General features: G+C 52.7%; 1 protein-coding gene across 1 annotated transcript in view; it reads right to left on the bottom strand.

The window, feature by feature from the left end:
• The window catches only part of LRP8 (LDL receptor related protein 8), a 95821-nt gene that overhangs the window by 36522 nt on the left and 35334 nt on the right, over positions 1–23965 (bottom strand). Inside the window, exons 3-6 of the mRNA XM_007945920.1 lie at positions 16237–16359; positions 6120–6248; positions 2850–3233; positions 1880–2002 (exon numbers count right to left, since the gene is read on the bottom strand). Coding sequence (XP_007944111.1) covers positions 1880–2002; positions 2850–3233; positions 6120–6248; positions 16237–16359 — 759 coding nt within the window. The remainder of the gene's footprint in view (positions 1–1879; positions 2003–2849; positions 3234–6119; positions 6249–16236; positions 16360–23965) is intronic.

A 23965-nucleotide genomic window follows, 5' to 3' on the forward strand; every position in this document is an offset into this window, starting at 1 on the left:
AAGCTCAGGCTGAGGCTGAGTGACCTTTACCCAAATACTCTTCCTTTCAAAATTAGTGTTTTATCTTCAAAAGGGGAGAAAACATGCTGTTCCTGGGGAGCTCTGCAGGATCAGCTCCTCTGAGTGTCCAGGAGGGGAGGTGCTGGGTAAGAAAATGTCTGCCAGGAAAGGTAGGGGAAGGAGGGGCTGACCTAGGCTCTCTCTTCCCAGCGAGGTCTCTGCCAAATCTCCCTCCATCCCTGACCTCCTGGGATCACCAGAGAGTTCTCTTGATCTTTGCCACACTGGACTTCTGGCATGTTCTCTGGGATGTCCCCCTCATGGCCAGGCTAGACAGTCCTGTTCTAGCAGGAGTCCGCCCTGACAGCTCTAACACTGGGGCAGCTGCCCTGCTCTGTTCCTCATGCATGTCCAGCCTGTCACTCTGCTCTCCCCAGAAAGTCTGAGCTCCTCAGGGCTGAGGACAGTGCCACTGCCGGCCGCTGAGCCTACCTACCCCACCCAGGCCTGGCCTGAACCAGATGGCTCCGGGACATAACTCAACTGGCTACCTGCCTCCTATTCCCTGTTTCCTCCTCTGCAGGGCCTCCTGCAGGGGCTGAGAGTCCTCAGAGGCCAGGGCACTAGCTGGGTCAGCAGGGGAGGAACACTGAGAAAGAGAGAAAGTGCCAGAGTGAGCACACACTCAGAGGTCTAAAGGTGGAAGAAGTAAGGAGCAGAGGCCAGATTTATGACAGGAAGCATAATCTTGGAGCATCTGGGCTAGAAAGGAAAGGCCCTAGAGACTGTAGGGACGCTGAGTGAGAGGCCCCAGGCCAGCGCCCAAGTCCAGAGAGAGAGGGTCACAGCATAAGGCAGAGGAGCTCTGAGGGGCAGGCGAGGGCCTCAAGCCCTGGTGCCAGGAGTGGGGAGTAATGGGAGGGTTAGTCTGGCATGGGAGAAAACAAGTACTGTACCACACTCTTTCTGAGGCTCATCCGACCAGTCCCGGCAGTCCCTCTGCGCATCACACACTTTCCCGCCGTCCACGCACTCGCCACTCTTACACTGAAATCTGCGGGGACCCTCACATGTGGATTCTGTCAGGCCGGACAAGAGAGTGGACAGCACCTGTGAAGCCTTGGGCAGGAAGGGCTGCAGCTGGCTCCAGCCCCGGGGGAGGTGATGGAGATCCAGTCCCAGACCCTACCAGTGACTAGAGGGTGCATGTAGGGCTGTGGGTGCTCTGTTCATAGGACAGGATCCAAGGTATGAGCAGGACCTCAGGACCACCCCAAGCATCATCTAGCTGGGCAGGACCATAGGGGTCTGGTTCTGATTGGGCAGTATTAGGGCCCTGGGTGGGACAGTGCCACAGCTCTAGGAACCCTAGAGGCTCCTGAGGGGAGGACCTCTGCCTCAAGAGCCTGGATAGGAGAGGGTGTCTTACTGCCCACCCCTTATGCATTCCCCCAGATGACCAGTAGGTCAGGAGCCCAGCTACTACTAATGAGGATGACAGGAAGAACCTTCTGAGAATTAAGGGGTCTCCCAGGGGAGGAGGACTCAATTTGGGAGCTAGTGAGGGAAGCCACTTGGAACCCTGGACATGGCCAAATGGTATGCCTGGATTTCCTACAGTGCCTTTCATGTCCCCCTAGGCCTCTTTCAGCTTTTGCACAGTACTTGGAAATCCAGTTCTGGTGCCACTAGAACCCCATGGGAAGGAATCTGATTGAGGTGATTGAGGAGCAAGTGATGCTCTGGGGAGAGACACTGCTCCAGGGGAAGGCACAGCTCAGGGAGCACGAGATCTCTCACCACTCACCACTCCGCTCTCTCCAGAGCCAGGGGAGAGCCCCTCTGCCCTGACCCGAGTCCCCCGACATATGCCACGCACCCTGCAGGCAGCCAGCTTCATCACTTCCATCTGCACAGTCCTGCTCCTGGTTGCAGCGCTTGATTGCAGGGACACAAGTCCCATCCTCACACTGGAATTCATCCCCATGGCATGTCCCCAGCGCTGCTGGGATAACAGTAGGGAGAGGGTCAGGAGCAACATGATGCTGGGACAGTGCTCCCCCTCCAGGGCCATGCCCACCCCTGGCAAGAACAGAATCAGAGCGGCTGAGTTTTGGAGGTCCTCCAAGGGTAACCGGACAAGGCACCTCTGGTGCACAGATGGGGAGACTGAAGCTCAGAGAGGGGAAGGGCCTTGCCCAGGTCACACAGCACTCTGGCTGGCAGAGCCAGGCCAAAAATGCAAGTCTCCTGTTTATCATCATCCACTGCCTGTCCAGAGTGCCACCCTCCAGGGCAGACATGTGGCCCTCATTTGCATCTTGGTGCTAATTGCTTAACGGCTCATGCAATTGTTAAACCCTCCCTGGGCACCCACCTGTGCCAGGCACTGTGAGGGATCAGGAACCCAGAGACTAACTATGAGCCTCCCCCCTGCTCTAGGAGCTCAAGGTGCAGAAGGGACTGAGGAGAGAGCAGGTGAGATGTGCTGTAGGAGAGGCAGCTCGAGGTACCCATGAGTGGGGCCCAAGTCAGCTAGGAGCGTCTGGGGCCTGGAAGGAGGAGCTGGCCTAGCAGGTAAAGAGAGCGAGGTTCCTAGGATATCAAGGTCTTCCGGCAGGGGTAGGCAGCTTGTCGGGGAGGGGTCACCCCCCCAGACAGATGCAGGTAGCAGTGAAGATATGCGGGAGTCAGATCTGAGCTCCCCTGCTTAGTAGCGACGTGACCTCAAACAAGTCACCTAACTTCCCCTAACTGCGTAAAACGGAAAATGCCTTCGGGCGGGATCCGCAGTCCCCAGGCTCACAGGCAGCGGGGCGGGGGCGATGCGGAGGGGGTTGGGGGCTTACGGCAGTCGGCCTCGTCCGACTTGTCCTTGCAGTCGCGGTCACCGTCGCAGCGCCAGCCCAGATGCACGCACTCGCCGCTGCGGCAGGCGAACTGAGCGGTGGCGGCGCAGGCGGCAGGCGCGGCCGTGGCCCCCGGTCCCGCCCTGCCGCACAGCTCGGCTGCCTCGTCCGAGCGGTCTTCGCAGTCGAACTGGCGGTCGCAGACCCAGCGCTCGGGGATGCAGGCGCCGCCGTCGCCGCCGCAGCGGAACTCGCGAGGCCCGCAGGCCGGGTCGGCACAGCCGCGCTCGTCGCTGCCGTCGCCGCAGTCGTCGTCGCCGTCGCACACGAACACGGCAGCCAGGCACGAGCGGTTGCTGCACTGGAACTCGTGCGGGGCGCACACTGCGCGGGACAGAGAGCCTGTCGGCCCGCCAGACACCGGCTGCAGGGGCCCTGACCCTCCTTATGCAGCCAGCATAAACCATGCTGGGGGCGCTGAAAGGTGGCCACGTGGTCAGGCACAGCAAAGGGGAGCTTCCAATGTGGGCCCTGCCAGGACCAGCTGGGTGACCTTGGGCAACATACTTGCCCTCTCCGAGCCTCCTCGGCCTCACTAGGTAAATAAGAATTAGAATTCCTGCCCTGCTGCCAGCAGGACAGTGGGACACCTAGGAAGGACCTTGTGATGTGCCTGGGAAACATATAGCAAGACACTGCGCCATCTCCTGGCCACCTGCCTGTTGCCCTCACTGTTTCTGCATCTGGCAGTGCCTTCTCATCTTTCAAGAGCGCAAATCCCATCTCCTTCACAACACACGTGTACCCCTGCTTGGGACACTCCCTTCACCTCTTCCCTCCTTTTGAAGGCCCCTCACAGGCAGCTCAGGTGTCTGGGTTTCATGTCCTTCTCTCTCTGCCTCATGACCACAAGGCCCTCAGGGATGGCCACCAAGATGGACTCACTTTGTCCTGAGGGCCTGGCACAGAGCTCTCTGCAGTGAGTGGGTGTGGAGTGGGTTGCACTTGGCAGGCCTGGGGCATGAGGGGCAATTAAAGCAGGTGCAGCATAGGTCATTGGCCCTGCTTGGGGCCGCAAGCTTCCCTCTCTGGTGGGCTGCTTTGAGCTTAGACACTGGGAAAGCCTTAGGGACGGGCTAGCCCAACTGCCAGTTTACAGATGGGGAAACTGAGCCCCAGAGAGGGGAGCAACTTGCCCAGGGCCAGTCAGTCCATGGTGAGGATCAAACCAGACCTCAGGTTTTGGGTTCTGCCTTCTGACTGACTCCTCCTCTCAGTTTTTCTGGTTCTCTCCTCCCCTCCTGGAGTATAAACTCTTTGCAGGGCAGTGATCTCATCCCCTTCCCTTCCTGGAATCCTCTAATACAGGGCCAACAACAGGCCTGAAGGCCCAGTCAGGGAGGGTATGTATGGATGCAGTGTCTGTGACGCCAGGGAATGTGGTCTTGGCAGTAACAGGTCTCTCCACATAGGGGCGCCCAGAGTCTGTGTTTTTATTTTCTGTTGGCAAAATGTCAATTTTTATTGTTATTGAATGTAAAATAGAGTGATGGCTTCAGTTTCATAATGTAGGCAGCTCATGTCATGTGCTTTTGACAGTTCTATCACATTTCTGACAGTTGTAATTTTTTTCCTTCTGGGCTGTTGGGATGTTGGGGCTTTGGTGGGGAAGGCATGTGCTACCCCACGATGCCTGTCCCCCAATATTATGCTGATGCCTAGTTAGCTCCCTTCCTTCCTGTCCAGCCTCAGCTTGTACATGTCAGGGTAGGGGGCACTCACTACCCCCCTAGAGAGTTCTAGTGGGAAATGCTGCTCTGTATTGAGTTCTCTCCAAGTTTTCAGAGCAGACAGTAACTTTAAGATCTATGTTCTTAGGCCTATGCCTGGGGAACCAAGCCCCACCACTCACAGACAGAAGAAACTCTGAAGGACTGAAAGAAGGGAGAACTGTGGCAAAAAAAAAAAAAAAACAAAAAAAAAAACCAGTAAGACCCAACAATATCCAAGAATACCCCAGTTTCTCTCATAATTAATGGAGAATGTTTCTGTCACTCTGTGCCCTAGTTAGAGACACTTAGTTTGACTAGAGACTGGTGGTGGCCTTTGTAGCTAAGGAAACAACTGGTTATGGGGCAGTGATGAGGGAAGAGGACCACGGACCAGTAAGGCCCAACTAAATCATAGCTGAAGAAATAAGACAATGCTGTCACAGGGCTTTGAAACTGCCACCCTCGCCAGGATCTCTGCCAATACCCAGATACTTCCTGTTCCAGACTCATTAAAACCCCAGACTTAGAATGTTAGAACGCTGTGACTCAGAAGCCTCTGGAGGAGATGGCATTTCTACAGGAAGGATGCCAATGCAGAAGCCAGTGGAGGGAGGGATGTGGGCAACTCCCTAGTGAAAGCTCTCCTCAGTGACTGCCTGTATCTCAGCCGGGCCTCACCACCTAGTTATTGACAGTCAGTTGTGTCCTCGTCAGTTGTTGTGAGCTCCTGAGGGCAGGACTGTGCAGGGTCTGCCTCATTGACCCTCCCAGAACCTGGCTCCAGGCCTGGTGCACAGTAGACGCCCATGGAATTGAAATGAATGAGACCAGGCTACATTCCCCACTGGCCCAGGCTCTGCCAGCCTGGCTCCCCGGAGGGAGATAATCCTGTGTTTGAAGCTCAGCGATGTGGAACTGTCCCAGTGACCACTTCCATCTGTCCCTGCTGAGGCTGCAGGGAAGGAATGTCTTCCTGTCCTGTGACATTGTGCACGGATCTGAGATTTCAGCAACAGTCATCCTTCACACTTCAGGAATCTGCCTCCCACCCCCACCCCGACACTACTAGGGTCTTGGCTCAGGCAGTTCAGGCTCCCACCCCTCCCTGGTCTTCCTATCCTTGCTAGTAGGTTGGTAAAGACTCATGGAATGGATGGGCAGATGGCAGACATGGTACAAAGCTCATGGGCTGTGCTATCCAAACCTGAATTTGAATCTCAGTTCTACCCCTCAGTCTTGGGCACTTTTCCTCCCTTGTCTGAGCCTCAGTTTCCTCACCCAGAAAATTGGGATGATAATGGCTACTCCTGGGGTGGTCATGAGGATGAAAGAAGAAAATGTCTCCAAAGTGCCTGGCCGCTACTAATGTCCTAGCCATCATTCCTCTTCTCTACCTTCTGTGCCCTACAGAGAACCGCTTGCCCCCCTAAAGTGGCCGCCATTCCCCAAGGCTGCCTGCCATGCTTGACATAGCCTGAGCCCCTGAGCCTGGACTCACAGGTGGCACAGCCGGCCTCGTCCGCTCCACTCTCACAGTCCTTCTCCCCGTCACAGCGCCATGAGGCAGGCACGCACTTGTGGCTGGTGGGTCCACAGCTCAGTTTCTCTGCCGGGCACACCTGCTTGGCTGCGGAGACAGACACATGTGCATGGCTTAGCCAAGGAGGGCACGGGGCATGGCATCGACAAGTCCTACTGCTTGGTTCTAGCCACTGGCATGAGGCCATGGGCTTCCATTAGGACCTTTCTTCACCTTATCTCAGTTTCTTTATTTGAGAAGAAGCCCCTGATGTTGTTGCTGTTGTCACATGTTATCAAGTTAATTTCTACTCATAGTGACCACATGTGACAGAGGAAAACTGCCCCATAGGGTTTTCTAGGTTGTAATCTCTATGGGAAGGAGCTCTGGTGGCATAGTGGGTAAGGCATTTGGATGCTTAACCAGAAGGTCAGTGGTTCAAACCCACCAGTTGCTCCTTGCGAGGAAGATGAGGTACTCTACTTCCATAAAGATTTACAGCCTTGGAAACCCAATGGGGGTTGCTATGAGTCAGAATCGACTGGATGGGGTGGGTTTTGGGTAATCTTTACAGGAGCAGATTGCCAGGTCTTTTTCCCACAGAGTTGCTGGGTAGGTTGGAACTGCCAACCTTTTGGTTAGCAGCTGCGCACTTAACTGTTGTGCCACCAGGGCTCCTTTGTCTGCCCCTAACTCAAACCTAAATGAGTCATAGTGACCCTAATAGGACAGAGGAGAGTTGCCCCATAGGGTTTCCAAGGTTGTAATCTTTATGGAGTGCCATAGTCCCTAAGGCATTTGACTGCTAACCAGAAGGCTGGTGGTTCAAACCCACCGGCCACTCCTCAGAAGGAAGGTTGGGCAATCTACTTCCACAGTGATACCGCCTCACAAACCCAAGGCAGGGTCACTGTGAGTCAGATCTGACTCAATGGCAGTGAGTTTTGAGTTTTAATCTTTATGGAAGCTGACTGCCACATCTTTCTCCTGTGGACTGGCTGGTGGGTTCGAACTACTGACCCTTTGGTTATCAGCTGAGCGCTTTAACCACTGAACCACCAAGGCTTCTTTGTCTGCCCTTGGGACTCTCCAGATCCTAAATTTGACTTCATTAATGCCCTGCCTAACACACTTTCATGGCACCGTGGTGTCTGGCACTCAAGTCCCTCTTGATCAGGCTGACCCTGCCTGTCACTTCCCACCACCCCTCCTAACCTCCCCCTTTGAGCTCTAGCAACATGGAGCTGCTGTGCTCCGTACACTTCTCTGTCATTTCCCAGCTGTGTGCTCTTGGGCAAGATATGTCCTAAGAGAGCCTCATTTGCCCTCCAGATCAGTGACTCCATGAACTGAACCTGTCGATTAGAGGGCTCACCAAGGCCCCGACGGCCCCCTCCGTCAGTGATGCCTCAGAGAGCAGCCGTTGCTTGGCAGGGCCCCGAGGGGCTGCACAGCTATAATTACTGCAGTGCAATCAGAAGCTGACTCAATCAGGGGCTGTAGCCCCAGGGTTGATTTTCAATTTGGAAGAAAGAATGAGAACCCAGTTCAAGGCTGGGGACAGCAGCTCTCGTTCCAAGCTCTTGGACTCACATGAGGCAGACACATTCCAGACCTCCATTGCTGGCTCCTCACTGCCTTCCAGGACACGCAGGAGGCCAATTTCAGTGGTCTTTGGGAAGTGCCAGCACGGTGCTAGATGCTTCCATTTAACCTCCCCCAGTCACCCAGCGGAATGGGGACTGTGCTGTAGCCCCCAGCAAGAAGACTGTGGACATGGTTGCTGGCTTTGAATCATAGCTCCAGTACTCACTGCCTGTGTGAACTTGGCCAGCAACTTACCTCTGCACCTCAGGTCCTTTACCAACAAAGTGGAGACAATATAATTACCTGCCTCATAGGATTGTTATGATGACTAAAATTAACGTACCCAGAACACTTAGGACACCCAGCCCAGTGTGCAATAAATATTACCTACCTATTGGGAGCTCTGGTAGCATAGTGGCTAAGGCACTTGACTGCTAACCAGAAGGCTGGCAGTTCAAACCCACCAGCCACTCCTCGGAAAGAAGATGGGGCAATCTACTTCCATAGTGATACTGCCTCGGAAACCCAAGGAGGGGTCGCTATGAGTCGGGTCCGACTGGACGGCGCATAACAACATTATTAACCACATATGTCGGAGGAGGGATCCGAGGCTTGTTTATTTGTCCAGGGAGTATTTTGTGAGCACTGGTGGCACAGTGGTTAAAGCATCTGGCTGTTAACTAAAAGGTTGCTGGGAGAGAGATGAGGCAGTCTGTTTCAATAAAGATTTACAGCTTTGAAAACCCCATGAGGGTCATTATGAGTTGGTATTGACTCGATGGCAATTGGTTGGGTTTGGCTGTGTACCAGAGCTGGTAGTAAGCACTGGGTTCTAGTCACACAGCTGGTAAAGGACGGAGTGGGGATTCATAGTCAGCATTGTCTGATGCCAGAGCCTGGGCACAGTGACTTTCACCTAGGCAGGGGGCCGCTCCTGCCCCACTCCCGATTTTGCTCTCTAATATCAGACCAGTTTCCCCTCCTCTTCCTTCCACAGCTGGGCTAAATGGCCACCACGGCTGGAGAACAAGCCACAGACAAGTTGGGAGAGGGCAGGTGTTGGAATAAGGCCCCCAGACACTGCTATGCACTGGGAGAGGAGCACCTTGGGCTCCCCAAGTGTGAACCCCAAAGTTACCCTAGGAATACATGTCACAAAACATAAAGCAATCCATTGGGAATATAGGACTCTTAGAGTTCATTTTACGGATATTTCTCACTACAAGCAACTATTGGGCAGAGCCCTGGAAGTGTTGACACTCAGAGACCTTTTAAAAAGCCACCTCAGGGCTGTAATGCAGGGTGGCAGAAGGGGACTGGGAGTCAGAAGACAGGTCCTTCCAGAGCATCTCCCCCACAACATGCTGCGGAATCTCAGGTCAGCACTTCCCTCGGGGCCCCACCAGAACATGAGGGAACAGAATTAGACCAGCATTTCCCAGAGTGCCCTCTGACCAACAACAGAGCTTTGAAAAGTGCAGGTTCCTGGTCCCCAGCCCTTATTGACTGAATCTAGACTTTGAGGGCAGAGCCCAGGAATCGGCATTTTACTGCTAACCATAAGGTTGGTGGTTCAAACACACCAGCTACTCTGTGGAAGGAAGACTGGGCAAACTACTTCTGTAAAGATTTACCGCCTCAGAAATCCAATGGAGGTCACTATGAGTCAGAATCGACTTGATGGCAATGAGTTTTGTTTTGTTTTTTTTGGGCCCCCAACCCCACCCTGCACCCCAGGTAATTCCCATGTAGGTTATTCCTGTTTGAGAATGCCTGGGTGAACACTCTACAAGATACAGGACATTTCTTTTCTTTAATTAATATCTTAAATTCACTCCCATAAAAATGATATGTTGTTGTTATTGTTATGTGCCATTGAATCAGACCTGACTCATAGCAACCCCTCCTTGGGCTTCTGAGGCGGTATCACTATGGAAGTAGATTGCCCAACCTTCCTTACGAGAGGAGTGGCTGGTGGGTTTGAACCGCCAGCCTTCTGGTTAGCAGTCAAGTGCCTTAGGCACTATGCTACCAGAGCTCCTAAAAATGATATAAGCATCCCATATGTTTGCAATCCCCCAAGAGAGCGCTGGGGTGGATGGACAAGGTGCTTGCTAACCCCTGAGCCAGGTTTCAAGAAACAACCCAACAGAGGAGTTGGAAGAGAGCCATGTTTACTGAGCACCCACAGTATGTCATCTACTCCATTCGCCCTCACCATACCCTGCCTGGGAAGCAGGCTCTGCAGGCTGTGAGCGTGAGCTCCAGGGGTGCCATTCACAAAGACAATCGTGCCATGTCCCTGGAATGGAGCATGGAGGAGGTCCTATAAGTTAGGCACTCCATTTTACAAATAAGGAAAGTGAGGCTCAGAGAGACCAAAGTACTGGCCAGCAGGCAAGAGGCAGAGTTTGGGTTCCTCTACACATTCCATCAAGCCCCGCACACTCCTATGGGGGGAGAGGAGAGACCAGAACCACCCAAAAGCCCAGGTGACTGAAGTGGCCCTTGGCCATCCACATCACCTCTGGGGCCTGGTTTTTACAGACCCCAGCACAGCAGGCAGGTGCTTGAACTTTTAATGAATATTTATACAGTTAATTGCATAACCTTTCAGCAAGGACAATGATTAAACAATCCGTCTGCTTCCTTTCTTTATAATTAATAAGACATTTGCTGTGTTCCTAAATAGACAGCTCTAATTATAGGCTCTTGAGGATCCAGCAGTGCCCAACATTAGCCCCCACCCCCAAAGAACCAAGGCACCATCCTGGAATGCCAGGACATGAGAGCCTCAGAGGTCATGTTGACATGTACCCGCTGCAGCGATGAGGGGACTGAGGCCCAGAGAGAAGAACCTACCTAGGGTCACACAGCTATTAGATGTCAGGTGTCCCGACTGCCTGTCTCCCTGAAACCCCACTGTCTGTCTTGATGCGGAGTTTCCCAAAAACCAGGGCTAGAACCCAGCTCTTTGGGCTCTGGGGTCAGGCCTCTCCACTGTACAGCCCTGGAGAGTTGGTCTGGGAAGCTGTTGCTGTGTTGCTATTTCATAGGGAGTGGTGTTTCTCCCTATGAAATAAGCACTATCCTTACCTCTACTTTACAAATGGGGGAGTGAAGCCCAGAGAAGGAAAGTCACTTGCCCGAGGCATATGGGGAAGGACAGAATTGGACTTCCATCCCAGGTCTCTCTAGCCCCAAACACACTGCTGCTCTTAACCAATGTACACAAGGAAAGTAGACCCTGTTGGCCTTGCTGTCATCTCTGGGCCCAAGAGGGGTAGCTGGGGGTAGTAGGGTTCACTGGGACTTTACTCAGATGGGGTCTACCAGATGTCCACTTTCAGCATATTGAAGCCAAAGGTCACCAGGCAGCATGATACAGGAGGAAGCAAAGGTTTTGGAGTCCAACAGACCTGGGTCCAAATGTCGTTGACCAACATTGAGATCTCAGGCAAATCACTCACCCTGCCTGTACTTTGGCTTCCCTTGTCTGAAAAGGGGATTACATAGTCTCCCAGGGTTGGTGGGTGGTTTAAATGAGGAAACTTTTGGAAATGCCTACACTCAGAGCCTGGAACTAACTCAGTTGTCCTGGTTTTATTTCCTGAAATGCAGTGGTTGGTAGAGGGTCCTGGCCGCACCCTTGGAGATGCCTGCCTATTATCAGAGCCCACAGAATTTCCCAGCCCAGGCATCCAAATTGTGAAGTCTTTGAAATTATGGAGTGTTAGAGGCTGGGGTCCCAGAGGGGCAAGAAAGGTGTATGACCTCAAAAATTACTGGGAAAGCCCTGGGGAGAACTTGGCTTTCCAACTCCTGGGTCCTTCATGGCTGCTCCCCTAAGACACTCTGTCAAGCCTCAGAGGGGCTAGAGGTTATCTTTAGTTATGGAGGACAAACTTGTCATGAGTAAGCTGTGTGTCTTTGAAGCCAGGCCCTCAACTTCTCTGAGCCTCCAGTTCCTCAGCTGTCAAATAACTGCCTTACAGCTGGGAGGAAGGAGGGGTGAGGCAGGAGGGCCCCTGCACACCCAAAGAGAAGCATGGGGCAAGGCAGGGAGGAGAAAGAGATGGTGAGAGGGAGCGTGAGGAGAGGGGTGGGCACAAGATGGTACAGAGAGGCTGAGGGAGGTGGCTCGACACAGCAGGGGTGGGGGGTGCAGAGGAGAGATGCAAAAGGACAGCAGCAACACAAAGAGACAGAGGTGTGGGGAGAAAGGGGAGCACGGCCCTCAGGCGGTAAGACAGTCCCCCATAATAACCGATGTGGCTCCTCTCCTCCTCCCCTCTGCCCCAGGTAGCTGCTGGGGTGGGACTGCCGAGCTGGCTGCCTGCAGTGATGTCATAGCCTCTCTCTCTCTGTGACAGATGCCTATTGCCTAAGTGTCCCAGGATCTGAAAAACAGCAGTGAAGAACCCCACTGTCTGTCAGGCAATTCCCCAAAGCTGGCAGCGAGGCCCGAAACTCCATCTTTGTGTAGTTCTGGGCCTTTTCACATTCCTAAAGAGTCCTATCCCAGAAAGCCAAACCCACCAGTACTTTCTCTAATTCCTAAGTTCACAAATTGGAAACAAGGAAAATGTCTGTTGAACAAATGAATGGAACTGCTTGGTGGCTGGTTGTTGAACAAGCGTATCTATAGGATCAGCTCATGGAAGTTTTAGGGGCAGACAGCCTCCAAACGGGGATCATCAACTCCCAATGGTACCAACCACTCAGACGGTGTCACTCAGTATCGGTGCCACTCAATGGAGCTCCTGCCCCAGGAGGCTCAGCACTGGGATATCCCACCATACAGAAGGGGACAGTTATACCTGGGGGCTCTTTCACACCATGTCAGTCCCTAACTTGCTGAGCAATCTCAGCAAACCACGCTCCCTCTTTGGGCTTCCATTTCCTGATCTCTAATAGGAGAGGGAAGGAGCCCTGATGGCACAGCGGTTAAGCACTCAGCTGCCAACTGAAAGGTTGGCAGTTCAAACCCACCCAGCTGCTTTGTGGGAGAAAAGACCTCGCAGTCTGCTCCCATAAAGATTACAGCCCAGAAAACACTATGAGGCAGTTTTACTCTGTCACATGGGGTCACTATGAATTGAAAATCGACTCCCCAGCCCCCACCAACAAGAAGAAAGGGTGAGTATGGTCAATCAATAAGATCCCTCCCCGCTTCCAGGTGGGAAGGTTCTACAATGCATGAATCAAGCCTCATTTCCAATAAGCAGCACCCAGAAGAATAACTCATTCACCTTGAACCATCCTCCCAGCCCCACCCTGCACCCCTCCCAACAGACGCTGGGAGGTGGGTCAGAAGCCGATCCCAATCAAGTGAGCTATAATTAGAGCTGAATTGCTACTTTCATTAGGCAAATGTTCTGGGCTTTGCTGTTGTGACTCCTGGCTATATTTGATAGACACAGAACCCAGAGGAAAACTCTGCTGGGAGAAACCTCAGCCAGCCCAGGGCAGAAAATACAGCACGGAAAACACAGAATGGGGACTGGCTCCCAGACCCTCCCTCTGGATGCAAACTGTCCCCTCACTTATACTATTCTAATATCTTAAATGGGTGGTGGGGGAGGTGGGGTAGGGCAGGGCCTGGAGCCAAAATATAATAATAAACATTACACTGCCATTTACCTCAGCATGGACACCTTGCTTGTGTTTGATCCTCATGTCCCCCTGTAGGGAAGGTACCATTATTCCATTTAACAGATGAATAAACTGAGGCTCGGGAAGGTTGGGAAACTTGCCTGAAGTCTCATAGGTTAGAGGACCTGAACCCAACTACAGCAGACACTACATCTACTAGGCTTTACTGCTCATAATCTTTTTTGAGGGGTGCAGAGCAGGGCTCTATCCTGGGAGCTGGCACAGTCCTAGGAACTTGGTAGGCTATGGAGGTTGCTATAGCAATGCCAATTAAATGGGCAGCGGGTTGGTTGCCAGGTTTCTATTCAGTTGGGGAGCTGTGAGCCAGCCTGCTACCAGGTCCTGCTGCCCTAAATTCTGCCTGACCCTTGAGGACCCTCTGGCCAACCTTCTCCAGGCAGCCCACCCCATCACATATATGCCTTGCCCATCTCTAACCATTGTAACTGCACAGTAAGTAGAATCCTGGGCCTTATGATCCAGCTGGGCTCAGGCAAAGGAGAAAGAGAGTCTTAGAACACTAAGAGTCACAGAATTTCCCAGCCCAGAAATCAGGATTATGAAGGCTTTGAAATCATGGAGTGTTAGAGGCTGGGGTCCCAGAGGGGACAAGAAAGGTATATGACCTCACAAATTACTGGGAAAGCCCTGGGGAGAACTGGGCCTTCCAACTCCTGGGTCCTTCATGACTGCTCCCCTAAGACACTCTGTCAAGCCTCAGAGGGGCTAGAGGTTATCTTTAGTTATGGAGGACAAACTTGTCATGAGTAAGCTGTGTGTCTTTGAAGCCAGGCCCTCAACTTCTCTGAGCCTCCAGTTCCTCAGCTGTCAAATAACTGCCTTACAGCTGGGAGGAAGGAGGGGTGAGGCAGGAGGGCCCCTGCACACCCAAAGAGAAGCATGGGGCAAGGCAGGGAGGAGAAAGAGATGGTGAGAGGGAGCGTGAGGAGAGGGGTGGGCACAAGATGGTACAGAGAGGCTGAGGGAGGTGGCTCGACACAGCAGGGGTGGGGGGTGCAGAGGAGAGATGCAAAAGGACAGCAGCAACACAAAGAGACAGAGGTGTGGGGAGAAAGGGGAGCACGGCCCTCAGGCGGTAAGACAGTCCCCCATAATAACCGATGTGGCTCCTCTCCTCCTCCCCTCTGCCCCAGGTAGCTGCTGGGGTGGGACTGCCGAGCTGGCTGCCTGCAATGATGTAAAAGGCCCACCCCCATTCCCCATGGCTACATCCATCCAAAGCCTCCTCCCCAAACATGCATTCATCTTCTGGTTAAGAGCCAAGTCCTGGCTCTCCCCTTGTTAGCTGGGCAGCTATAGGCAAATGGCTTAACCTGTCTTTGCCTCAGTTTCCCTTTCTCCAAATGAGGATCCACCTCCCTCCCATTGCCATAAGTGAAGATGGAAGTCAGCAGTGGGCGTGGCAGGGCTTTGTTCCCAGGGAAGCTCAGACCAAGGCGGGCATCCCTCCTGCCCAGACTTCTTCAAGACAGCTTGGAGTTTGGTTACTTGGGGAAGGAAAGGATAGGGCCTGGGGCATGACTGGGTGTGTGTGTGGGGGGGGCAGGCAAGAGCAGCTGTACAAGGAAACGTAAGCCCTTTGTCTAGGGGCAGGGTCGCGCTTGCTCTCTCTCTCTCTCACACACAGACTGGTGGCTCTGTTGCTAGGAGACAAGGAAACCCAGTTATCACCAGCCGCAGCTATAGATGGGACTCAGGCCTTCATTGTCCCCGCCTCTGCCTCTGGGGTGGCTGTGACCCCTAAAGAAGGGCTCCCGGAGTCCCTGCCAGCCACCGCCCCCCCATCCTCCACGTGCCCCCTCCCCCAGTCCTTTGTCTCTGGCTCTGATGCTGAAGCTCTCTGCCTTGGGGACTGTTCCATCCTCCCCGCCCCCTTCTCATCTCCTTTTTAATTTAACAAATGTCACAGAATGACCTGCCGGGTGTAAGTTTGCTTTGAGGATTAGGGCCTGGAACAGAAATCACGGAGAGACAAAGCCCTGAGTTGGGGGGGTGGGCCTGGGGCTTGCTCAGGCCCTGTGCTCACCGAGGGCTGCCTCTGCCTCCACCCTGGCGACCTGAGACCCAGGCTGCCTGTCCAGGGGCTCAGCCTATCAGGGCAGCGGGGAGAGTTGGGTCCTCCAAGTCCTTGCAGGGGAACTGTGGGCAAGTCACTCAACATAAGCCTCAATGTCCTCTATAAAATGCAGACAGTGACAGTATCTGCCTCAGGAGGCTGCTGCCGGGATAAAATGAGTTGATGCATACAAAGAGCTCAATGCAGTGCCAGCAAACAGCAAACGCTTAATAAGAGTCAGCTGCCATTAGTGCTGTTAGAATTATGATTACAGCCCTCAAGAAAAATAGTGGGGGAGGCTGGGGGTCAGCCTGGATGACATGCTGTGGTTACTGCTGGGCCAGAGTTTCAGTGGGACTGTTTTTGGCTCTGGTAACAGGCCTAAGAGGAGCTCTGGTAGCATAGTGGCTAAAGCACTTGACTGCTAACCAGAAGGCCACTCCTCGGAAGGAAGGTTGGGCAATCCTACTTCCGTAGTGATACTGCCTCGGAAACCCAAGGAGGGGTCGCTATGAGTTGGGGCCTACTCCACGGCACATAACAACAACAACAACAACAGGCCTAAGAGGGCTATAAATCAAGTCCAGAAACAGGTAACTAGAAAGGCAGCAATCTGACACACCTGGTAATTTACAGGGTGTGGCACAAGTGAGGTCTGGGGGTGTGCCCACTGATCACCTCCCGTGAGCTCCACAACCATCCAACAAGGAAGATCTGATGAGGAAACTGAGGCCCAGAGCCAGGGCTCCTCTCCCCGGCCTGAGGGGCAGGACTCACTGCAAGAGGCCTCGGACTCATCAGAGCCGTCGGGACACTCCTCCTCGCCGTCACACTTCCACCGCTCGGGGATGCAGTGGCCGTTGTCACAGGTGAAGTCACTGTCCGCACAGGTCTTCTTGGCTGCAGGGTGAGGAAAAGAGCGTGAGGAGCTTGGTAGGCACAGGAGGCTTTTCTCGGACACAGTCAGGTATGCTTGGTCACTGGGCCACACAGTACCCAGCCCACCAAGGAAAGATAACAAGAGGGAAACGTTTATTTACTCTTACTGATCACCAGGTGGAGACAAGTGACATCTGGCCCTGCTCTCTGGGTACTCAAGTCCAGCAAGAGTGATGGGATCCATCAAGGGAATGCCCATTCTGTGGGCACAACCTGACTCTTCTCTCAAAGTCTGGTTCTACTGTCACCACCTCCAAGAAGCCTTCTCTGATGTCCTAGAGCAGCTGCTTTTGCCCCTTCAGCCAGTTCTCAGCCCCTTTGCCTGCCTGACCCATTTCCCATAACAGACTGGACATTGAGGCCCCTTCAGCATGCACCAGGGAGCTCTGGCTAATGAATCCTGAAAGCAAATGATTACTTTGTGGCAAGATTAATGAGGTATTTTATGTGTTCAGAGCGGTAGAAAGAACAGCTATTGGGCAAGGTCCTGGAGCTATCATATAAACTCAAACTATTCCCTTGCCTGCAGGTACTGACAGACTGCAGTGGGGAGCTCCAGACCGGGGTTTGAGTCTGCATCTGCCTCTTTTTAGCTATGTGGCCTTGGGATGTTAACCTCAGAGCCTCCATTTTCTTACCTATATAATGGGACCCAAAACCAAACCAAACTCACATCGAGTCAATTCCAACTCATAGCAACCCCCTTTGGATCCCTGAGGCAGTAAATCTTTACAGAAGTGGTGTGTCCAGCCTTCCTTCTGCGGAGTGGCTGGCGGGTTTGAACTGCCAACCTTCAGGTTAGCAGTCAAATGCCTTAGGCACTTCACCACCAGAGCTCCTTATATAATGGGAAGGAGAAAGCAAAGCGCTCTGAGGAGGAGTAATGGGAAGTTACAGCATGGGAAGAACACACAACAGAGATCCCGGCGCAGAGCAGGTGCTCAGTCAGCAGCACTATTGCTGTTTTTGTGGTTGAGTCTTAATTAGAAGTGAAGGAAATGAGGTGCTCTGTGCCCTCACAGAGGTCATGGCAGGCTCAGCTCTTACAGCTGGTAGTCGGTCTGGGACAAGAACACAGATCAACCCTACTCAGGGCCCTTTGCTGCTCTATATACATTGTCCGAAGAGGAGCTGGAGCCCTCTCAAATATCTCTAGGCTTTGCAGACCACATGGTCTCTGTCACACTACTCAACTATCATTGTAGAGTGAAAACAGCCACAGACAATAGGTAAGTGAATTGGCATGGCTGTGTTCTAATAAAACTTTATTTAAAAAAACAAGCAACAGGCCAAATTTGGCAATGGGCCATAGTTTAATGACAATCCAACATGGTTTGTTTTGGAGCCTCTCTCCACACTGGCCTGATGCTCCTTCAGGGCAGGGGTTATGTCAGATTCAGGACCCAACTCAGGGTAGATCTTAGTGGGGACACTGAACTGAACAGAATCATAGCTGCCTGGCTTGTACTCCCATACCTCTAGGGCTGGGGGTTCACCTTCTCCCCAGAAAGCCCCTTCTCCTGGGCCAGCTTTATGTAGTTATTCACAGGCCCCCTGGCTGCCTCTGAGGTCCTGTCTGCTCCCTCTGCCCTGGACAGTTTGGCAAGGATTTAGGGACAGGGTCTGGGACCCCTGAATCTGTTCCATTTCTTCCTTTCTTTTCAACAGAATCCACATAGTACATTTGCATGCTAAGCTGTTTCCTTCACCATTTCCTTAGAAACACACCTGTGTGTGTGGTAGGGCTAGTAAAAAAGCAAGGAATCAGGGTCTACCTGGAGACAAGGTACCTAAAGCCTGGGGAGGGAAAGAGGCTGGACTAGGGACATACCAGGAAGGGATAAGAACCAGCTCTCCTTCCATCTGGCCAGGGCCCTAAAGAGGCCCTCTTTGAGCCCAGCACTGAGGGGTGGTTGTCAGTAATAAATACCAATAATGCATTCTAGAAAATCACAGCTCATAGTCATATGAAAGCAAGTACTATTATAAACCACAGCACCTAGGGCATTTCCTAACATGAACACCGGAGGATTTCCCTTCACAAGAGACACAGAATCTGAAAAATGAAACACACATCCTCATGTTGTCTTCTTCCTGCTCCAACGCTGAGTGCATCCTGTGTGCCAGTCTCTGTGCTTTACCCAGGCAGCCCACAAAACAAGCCCCGCCACATCCCCATTTGACGTCTGAGGAAATCCAGGCCTGCAGATGTTGTTACATGCCCAGGGTCACATTTGGGTAGGAGCAGAGTCACAATCTGAATCTGCAGTCAGGCATCTGCTCTGATCCACAACAGCTCCCTCCAAGCACTGAGCACACAGAAGAGAATCCACTCAGCTGCCCCAGGAGCTGAGCAAGCAGACAGCAGCCCTGGCCAGAATGCATCACAGGCAGGCAGCCCCGGAACAGTAAGGCAGGCTCCAAGAAGGGGTTAATGGGCTCCATCACTGGGCACAGGGTGCCTGTCACAGACCCCTTCCTTCTGTCATTCTGGGGTGATGGGGGTGAGCTTGGGCTCCTACAGTGTGCCAAATCCTGGTAGGGCCTGGGGAAGGAGGCCAGAGCAGCTGAAGGTGTCATCACAGTCCTGAAGGGCGGCCTTGAGGTCAGCCAGGCATAGGAATGGCAGCCGTAGGGACAGGTGCCCTGTGGTGGGGTGTGTGTGTGTTTCCCTAAATTTCCTTTTCTATTGTGGTAAAATAAATATAACAAAATTTGTCATTTTAACCATTTTTAAGCATACAGTTCAGTAGCCTTAGTTATAATTACCATGTTGTACCAATATCACCAGTATTTATTTCCTAAAGCTTTGCATCACCCCAAACAGAAACTCAGTACCCATTAAGCAATAGCTTCCCATTCCTCCCTCCTTCCTGCCCCTGGTAACCACAAATCTACTATGCATCTGACAATTGTAGACATTTCATATAAGTAAGACCATACAATATTTACCCTATTGTGTCTTATTTCACTTAGCATAATGTTTTCAAGGTTCATTCATGTTGGAGCATGTTATCAGAACTTCATTTCTCTTTATAGCTGAGTAATATTCTATTGTGTGTATATACCACATTTTGTTTACTCAAACATCTGTTGATGAACATGGTGGTGTTTTTTAGAACAGATTTATTCACTGTCTGGATCAGTTTGGGCATTTTCCACCCTGGCTCTTTCAACCACTATCCCAGTCAATGACTCTTCACAACTATTCTGGGGGTTGCTGTTAATCCCATTTTATAGAAAAGGAAATCAGGGCTTCAAGCAGGTTCAAAATGGTTCAGTCATGGCCAATGGAAACAAGGGCAGTATACACATTGTATAGCAAGCAAATCTCTTGTCTGGCAGATTTAGATCTGCTGACACACATTTAAAGTGGTGTGGTCGGCTGCCGTCTTTGAGTAGGGCACTGCTGCCTATTTCCTACTTGGGTCAAAAGCCTTTGTACAAGACATCTGGTTGCTATGCTGCCCTTGTTTCTGTAAACTATGACCAAACCCTTTTGAACCAGTTAGAAGCCCTGGAGGAAACTGAGGCTCAAAGAGGTGAGGGCCCTGCCTAGTGTCCCAGAAGTGGTAGGTGGCAGAAGTGGGATTCCAACTTGGTGTGACAGCTGCCAGAGCTTGGGATATTTCCTCTATGGCCCTCAGCCATCTCAGTGTTATCAGGCTAAGAATAATGACCCACAGAGGCAAATTCAGGGACCAGTGAAACACTTCTTAGGTCCCAGGGGTCACAGGATGAGGCACAGTAGGGCCAGGATCAACCACATAGCACAGAGATGCCTGAGTGAGGTGAGCTCAGAAGGGTGCAGCAGATAATTCTGGGTCTGGGATGACCTGTGCTCTGCCTTCATAAAACTAAGGCAGCACAGTCACTTTCAGGTTGGGGCTTACACTAAACCACTTTGGAAAGCCTTAGCCGAAGAGTAACTACATGAAAGGATTTGAAGTCAGAGCTGAAACTGAATCCTGGCATAGCCACCTTCTTGTTGGTGACCCTGGACAAGTGGGGATGGTGGCTTTCCCATGCAGTTCTGCCACAAGGACAACAGTTAAAAGAGCTCTCTCTGGAATCCTAGTGAGCATCGAAACGTTGGGTCGTTGAGTGTAATGAGCCCAACAGCTCCTCATCAAGAGCCCACATCAGTCCTGCCAAGCCATGAGGGCCAAGTAGTCAATTCTGGGACCATCCAAGCAAGTCATGCCAGACCCCCACTTTGCTGGCCTTGGCTCCAGTTCCCAGGGTAAGACCTCAAACTGGGCTCAAGGCTGTGGTGGTTCCCTGTTTCCAGGGATTTATGTCCCTCAGTGCCAGTCTGCCCCTTGAACAATACCCACCTCTGTGAGTCCCAATGCTCCACAACCCAGGAGCATTTCATAGTCATCCAGGGTCTGCGACATCATAATCTGGTGCCATGGCAACAGATGAGCTGCCACAAAAGACTCAGGCTTCCAGGGGGCAGTGAGGAGGGGCCGACCCCAGGGCACAGTTGGGGAGAATGGGAAATACAGGACAAAGGAAGTGGGAGCTGCTGTTTGTAATAAGAGGGAAGGGCAAGAAAAGCATCAGACAGTCCCCGGTTGAGGTGGATCGAGCTCTGGTTCTGCCACCTGTGGGCAGTGTGAGCTTTTGCAAATTACACAACTTCTCTGAGCCTCAATTCTTCCTCTGCATTCAGGGGTAACATCCCTGCCTTGCCAAACCCATCATCATTTGTGATGAGCAAATGGGCCAAGGATGGTGCCAGAGATGTATAAATTAAAAAGTATAAAGGTGTGTAAGGTCACAGCCATGGCTCCAGCTGCTGTGTGTGTAACCTTGGATCAGTCAGTACTCTGCTGGGCCTGCTTCTACTACATCTGGAAAGTAGAGGTGTGGTGCTGACTGATTCATTAGCCATTCTAAACGCCCTGAATCTAGGATCTTGTGAAATTATTATGATCACTCGGCACCTCCTTCCCCACCCCCAGAGGCGTCCTTCCCTAAGACAATCAGTTTCCTTCCTGGCTGTTCCCACCCACACTCATCTTACAGGCCCTGTGCAGAAAGGGGTTTCAAAACAAACATCAGTGAAGGCTGCCAGGCAAGCTGCTCCATGTGGCTTCCTCTTAGCAATTAGAAGAGTTAAGCATCTTGCAGGCCCCTGGACAGCTCTCCCATTCCACAAGCCATAGCACCAAGGCCCAGAGAAAAGTGACTGCTCAAGGTCACAGCATATCTCTGCAGAAGGGCTGCACTTGACTCCCAGGTATCCAGACTCCCAGTTCCACTGTGTGGCCAGGAAGCCAGCTCAGAGTTCAGGGAAGGCTTCCTGGACAAGGTGGATCATGTTCAAGGAAGAGGTGTTGGTGTCATGGGAGTGGGGTGATGAATGAAGGACATTCCAGGCAGAGGGATGACAGGCCTAGGGTGTAAAGGAGCCAGCAGACTGGACATTTGGCACTGGGGAGGGGCCAAGTGCAAGGAACCCAGGAGCTCTGCTAGGCCAGGGCCAACTCGCCCCACCTGGCACCATGCTGTCCCTCAGAGGCCCAGTGCAGGGGCTTGGCTCTTCCTGAGCTCACCAAAGGTCTCCCCAGCTCTCTCAGCATAGGGCTGCTATTTAGCAGGTAACAAAACCCAGTGCTCCAGGCTGTCAGGACTTCCTCTGGGATTTGGTGAGCTGTGTAGGATGGATGATTGGTCCCTAGCAGCAGAACAGAGAGGCAGAGTACAGGACAGATAGCACAGGTGGTCATCATGAATGTTACCCCTAGAGACTCATGATGCCCCCTGGTTCACTAAAGGTCCTGAGAAGGCCTGCAATAAAGATCTCTCATTGTTTCCCCTAGCACTTCCCAAACATTTTTAACCGAAGAACTCCTTTTTTGGATGCCACATCTATTAATTTCCCAAGGAACAAGTGGTCCAAAGAGCCACACTGGGGACAGCACTGCTGTGGTGCAACCTCTTATCCTACAGATGAGAAGATGAGGCCCAGAGAGGGGAAGGACTGGCCTACAGTTACACAGCAGAGTCCGGTACCCACCCTCTTCCTCTGAGCCAGCTCTGCCAGGCCTTGAAAAACACAAGAAGGAGTTTGCAGAGCACTTGGCCCAGAGTGATACAAAAGAGACCCCAGTGCTCCAAGTAGGGACTTGTCCAGAGGGAGGGCCTAGGATGGGGAGGAGGGGGCTGATGCCGGGCACACAGGAGCAGGGAGATGAGAGGTCAGGGACACAGGCTCTATCTACCCTCAGGTTTCTGCAGACAAGTCCTAGGCCTCAGGAAATATTCCTTGAGGGCAGAGCAGGGACCCTTAGGAAAGGTGGATTCCAGTTCAACTCTGTTGCTGTGTGGGCTAGGGAGGATCCCTTCCCCTCCCAGGGCAGCTGAGTGGCTAAGAGCAAAGAGGTAAATAAAGCCCCCATCTTGGAGCCAGTATACAGAGGGACTCGGCTGTTTCCACTTCCTCTCCCAGGCCCAGCCTGTACCAGTGGCCTGGCTCCAGACCCACAGTCCAGCCCTAAGGCAGCTGGGCCACTTGTACCCAGGTCGGGGAGATGAAAGCGCGCCCCCCCATGGCTACCCTTTTTGCAGGGCTCACCAGGCCCTGGCGTTGCCAAGACGACCGCTGCCAGCAGAATGCGGATCCGGGGTGGGGGCAGGGGGCGTGCCAGCCCGCCCCTGGCCTACTAACCTGGCAGGCAGATTTAAATGACAGCCCAGGAAGCTACTATTAAACTGTCACCCCAGTCAACGGGGCGACAGACCCAGGAGTGTTCTCTGGCTGCAGCAACAACACAGCAGGAGTGAGAGGGGGAGGAGACGGTGGCCTGGAGCAACCTTCACCCCTCCCGGGGGCCCACCCGGCCTGCCTGAGTGTCCACCCGCCAGCCAGTCACCCTCTCAGGCTGCGGCAGATCCTGGCACAGAGCTGCAGCCTAGCACTGGGCCTGGACTTTATTCTTCATTTTTAAGCAGATGAGCTCCCTTCCCAAGTATAACCCCAACATATGAAACAGATAAAACGGAGTTGCACTGTTGGAGCAGGACCTGGGGAGACCCCTTTGGCTCTGTTTCTCTACCACCCAGGGGAGACCCCACCACTCCCTCAACAGCCCTAGGGAGCCTCCATGAAACCCTGGGGCTCAGAGCTCATTGTCAGCAGCTTCCAGGTCCAGCAGCACCAAGTGCAAACCCAGGCCTCTCCCTGGACTTGTGATGTCTAAAAACCCTCAGTTTAAGATCAGATGGGCCTAATATTATAACATGGAAAACAGCTTCCATGTTTATGGTATTAAGGAACTCGGGTGGTGCAAGTGGTTGGCAATTGGCTGTTAACCTAAAGGCTTTGCAGAAGAAAGACCTGGTGACCAGTTTATGTGAAGATGGCAGCCAAGAAACCGTATGGAGCAGCTGTACTCTAACGCACGGGCTGACTCAACAGCAGCCAACAAGGACCCAAGATTCTAAGCCTGAGACGCTCTGACCTAAGCCCCTGTGACAAGACTCTAAGAGGGTCACAGCATGAGTCAGGGGTAGCCGTAAGCTCTGGGTGACCCCTGATTCCATTCCTGCTGGGGAC

The sequence above is a fragment of the Orycteropus afer genome, unplaced genomic scaffold (genome assembly GCF_000298275.1).
Source record: "Orycteropus afer afer isolate SDZICR_OR568_19922 unplaced genomic scaffold, OryAfe1.0 scaffold00145, whole genome shotgun sequence".
Classification (NCBI taxonomy): Eukaryota; Metazoa; Chordata; class Mammalia; order Tubulidentata; family Orycteropodidae; genus Orycteropus; species Orycteropus afer.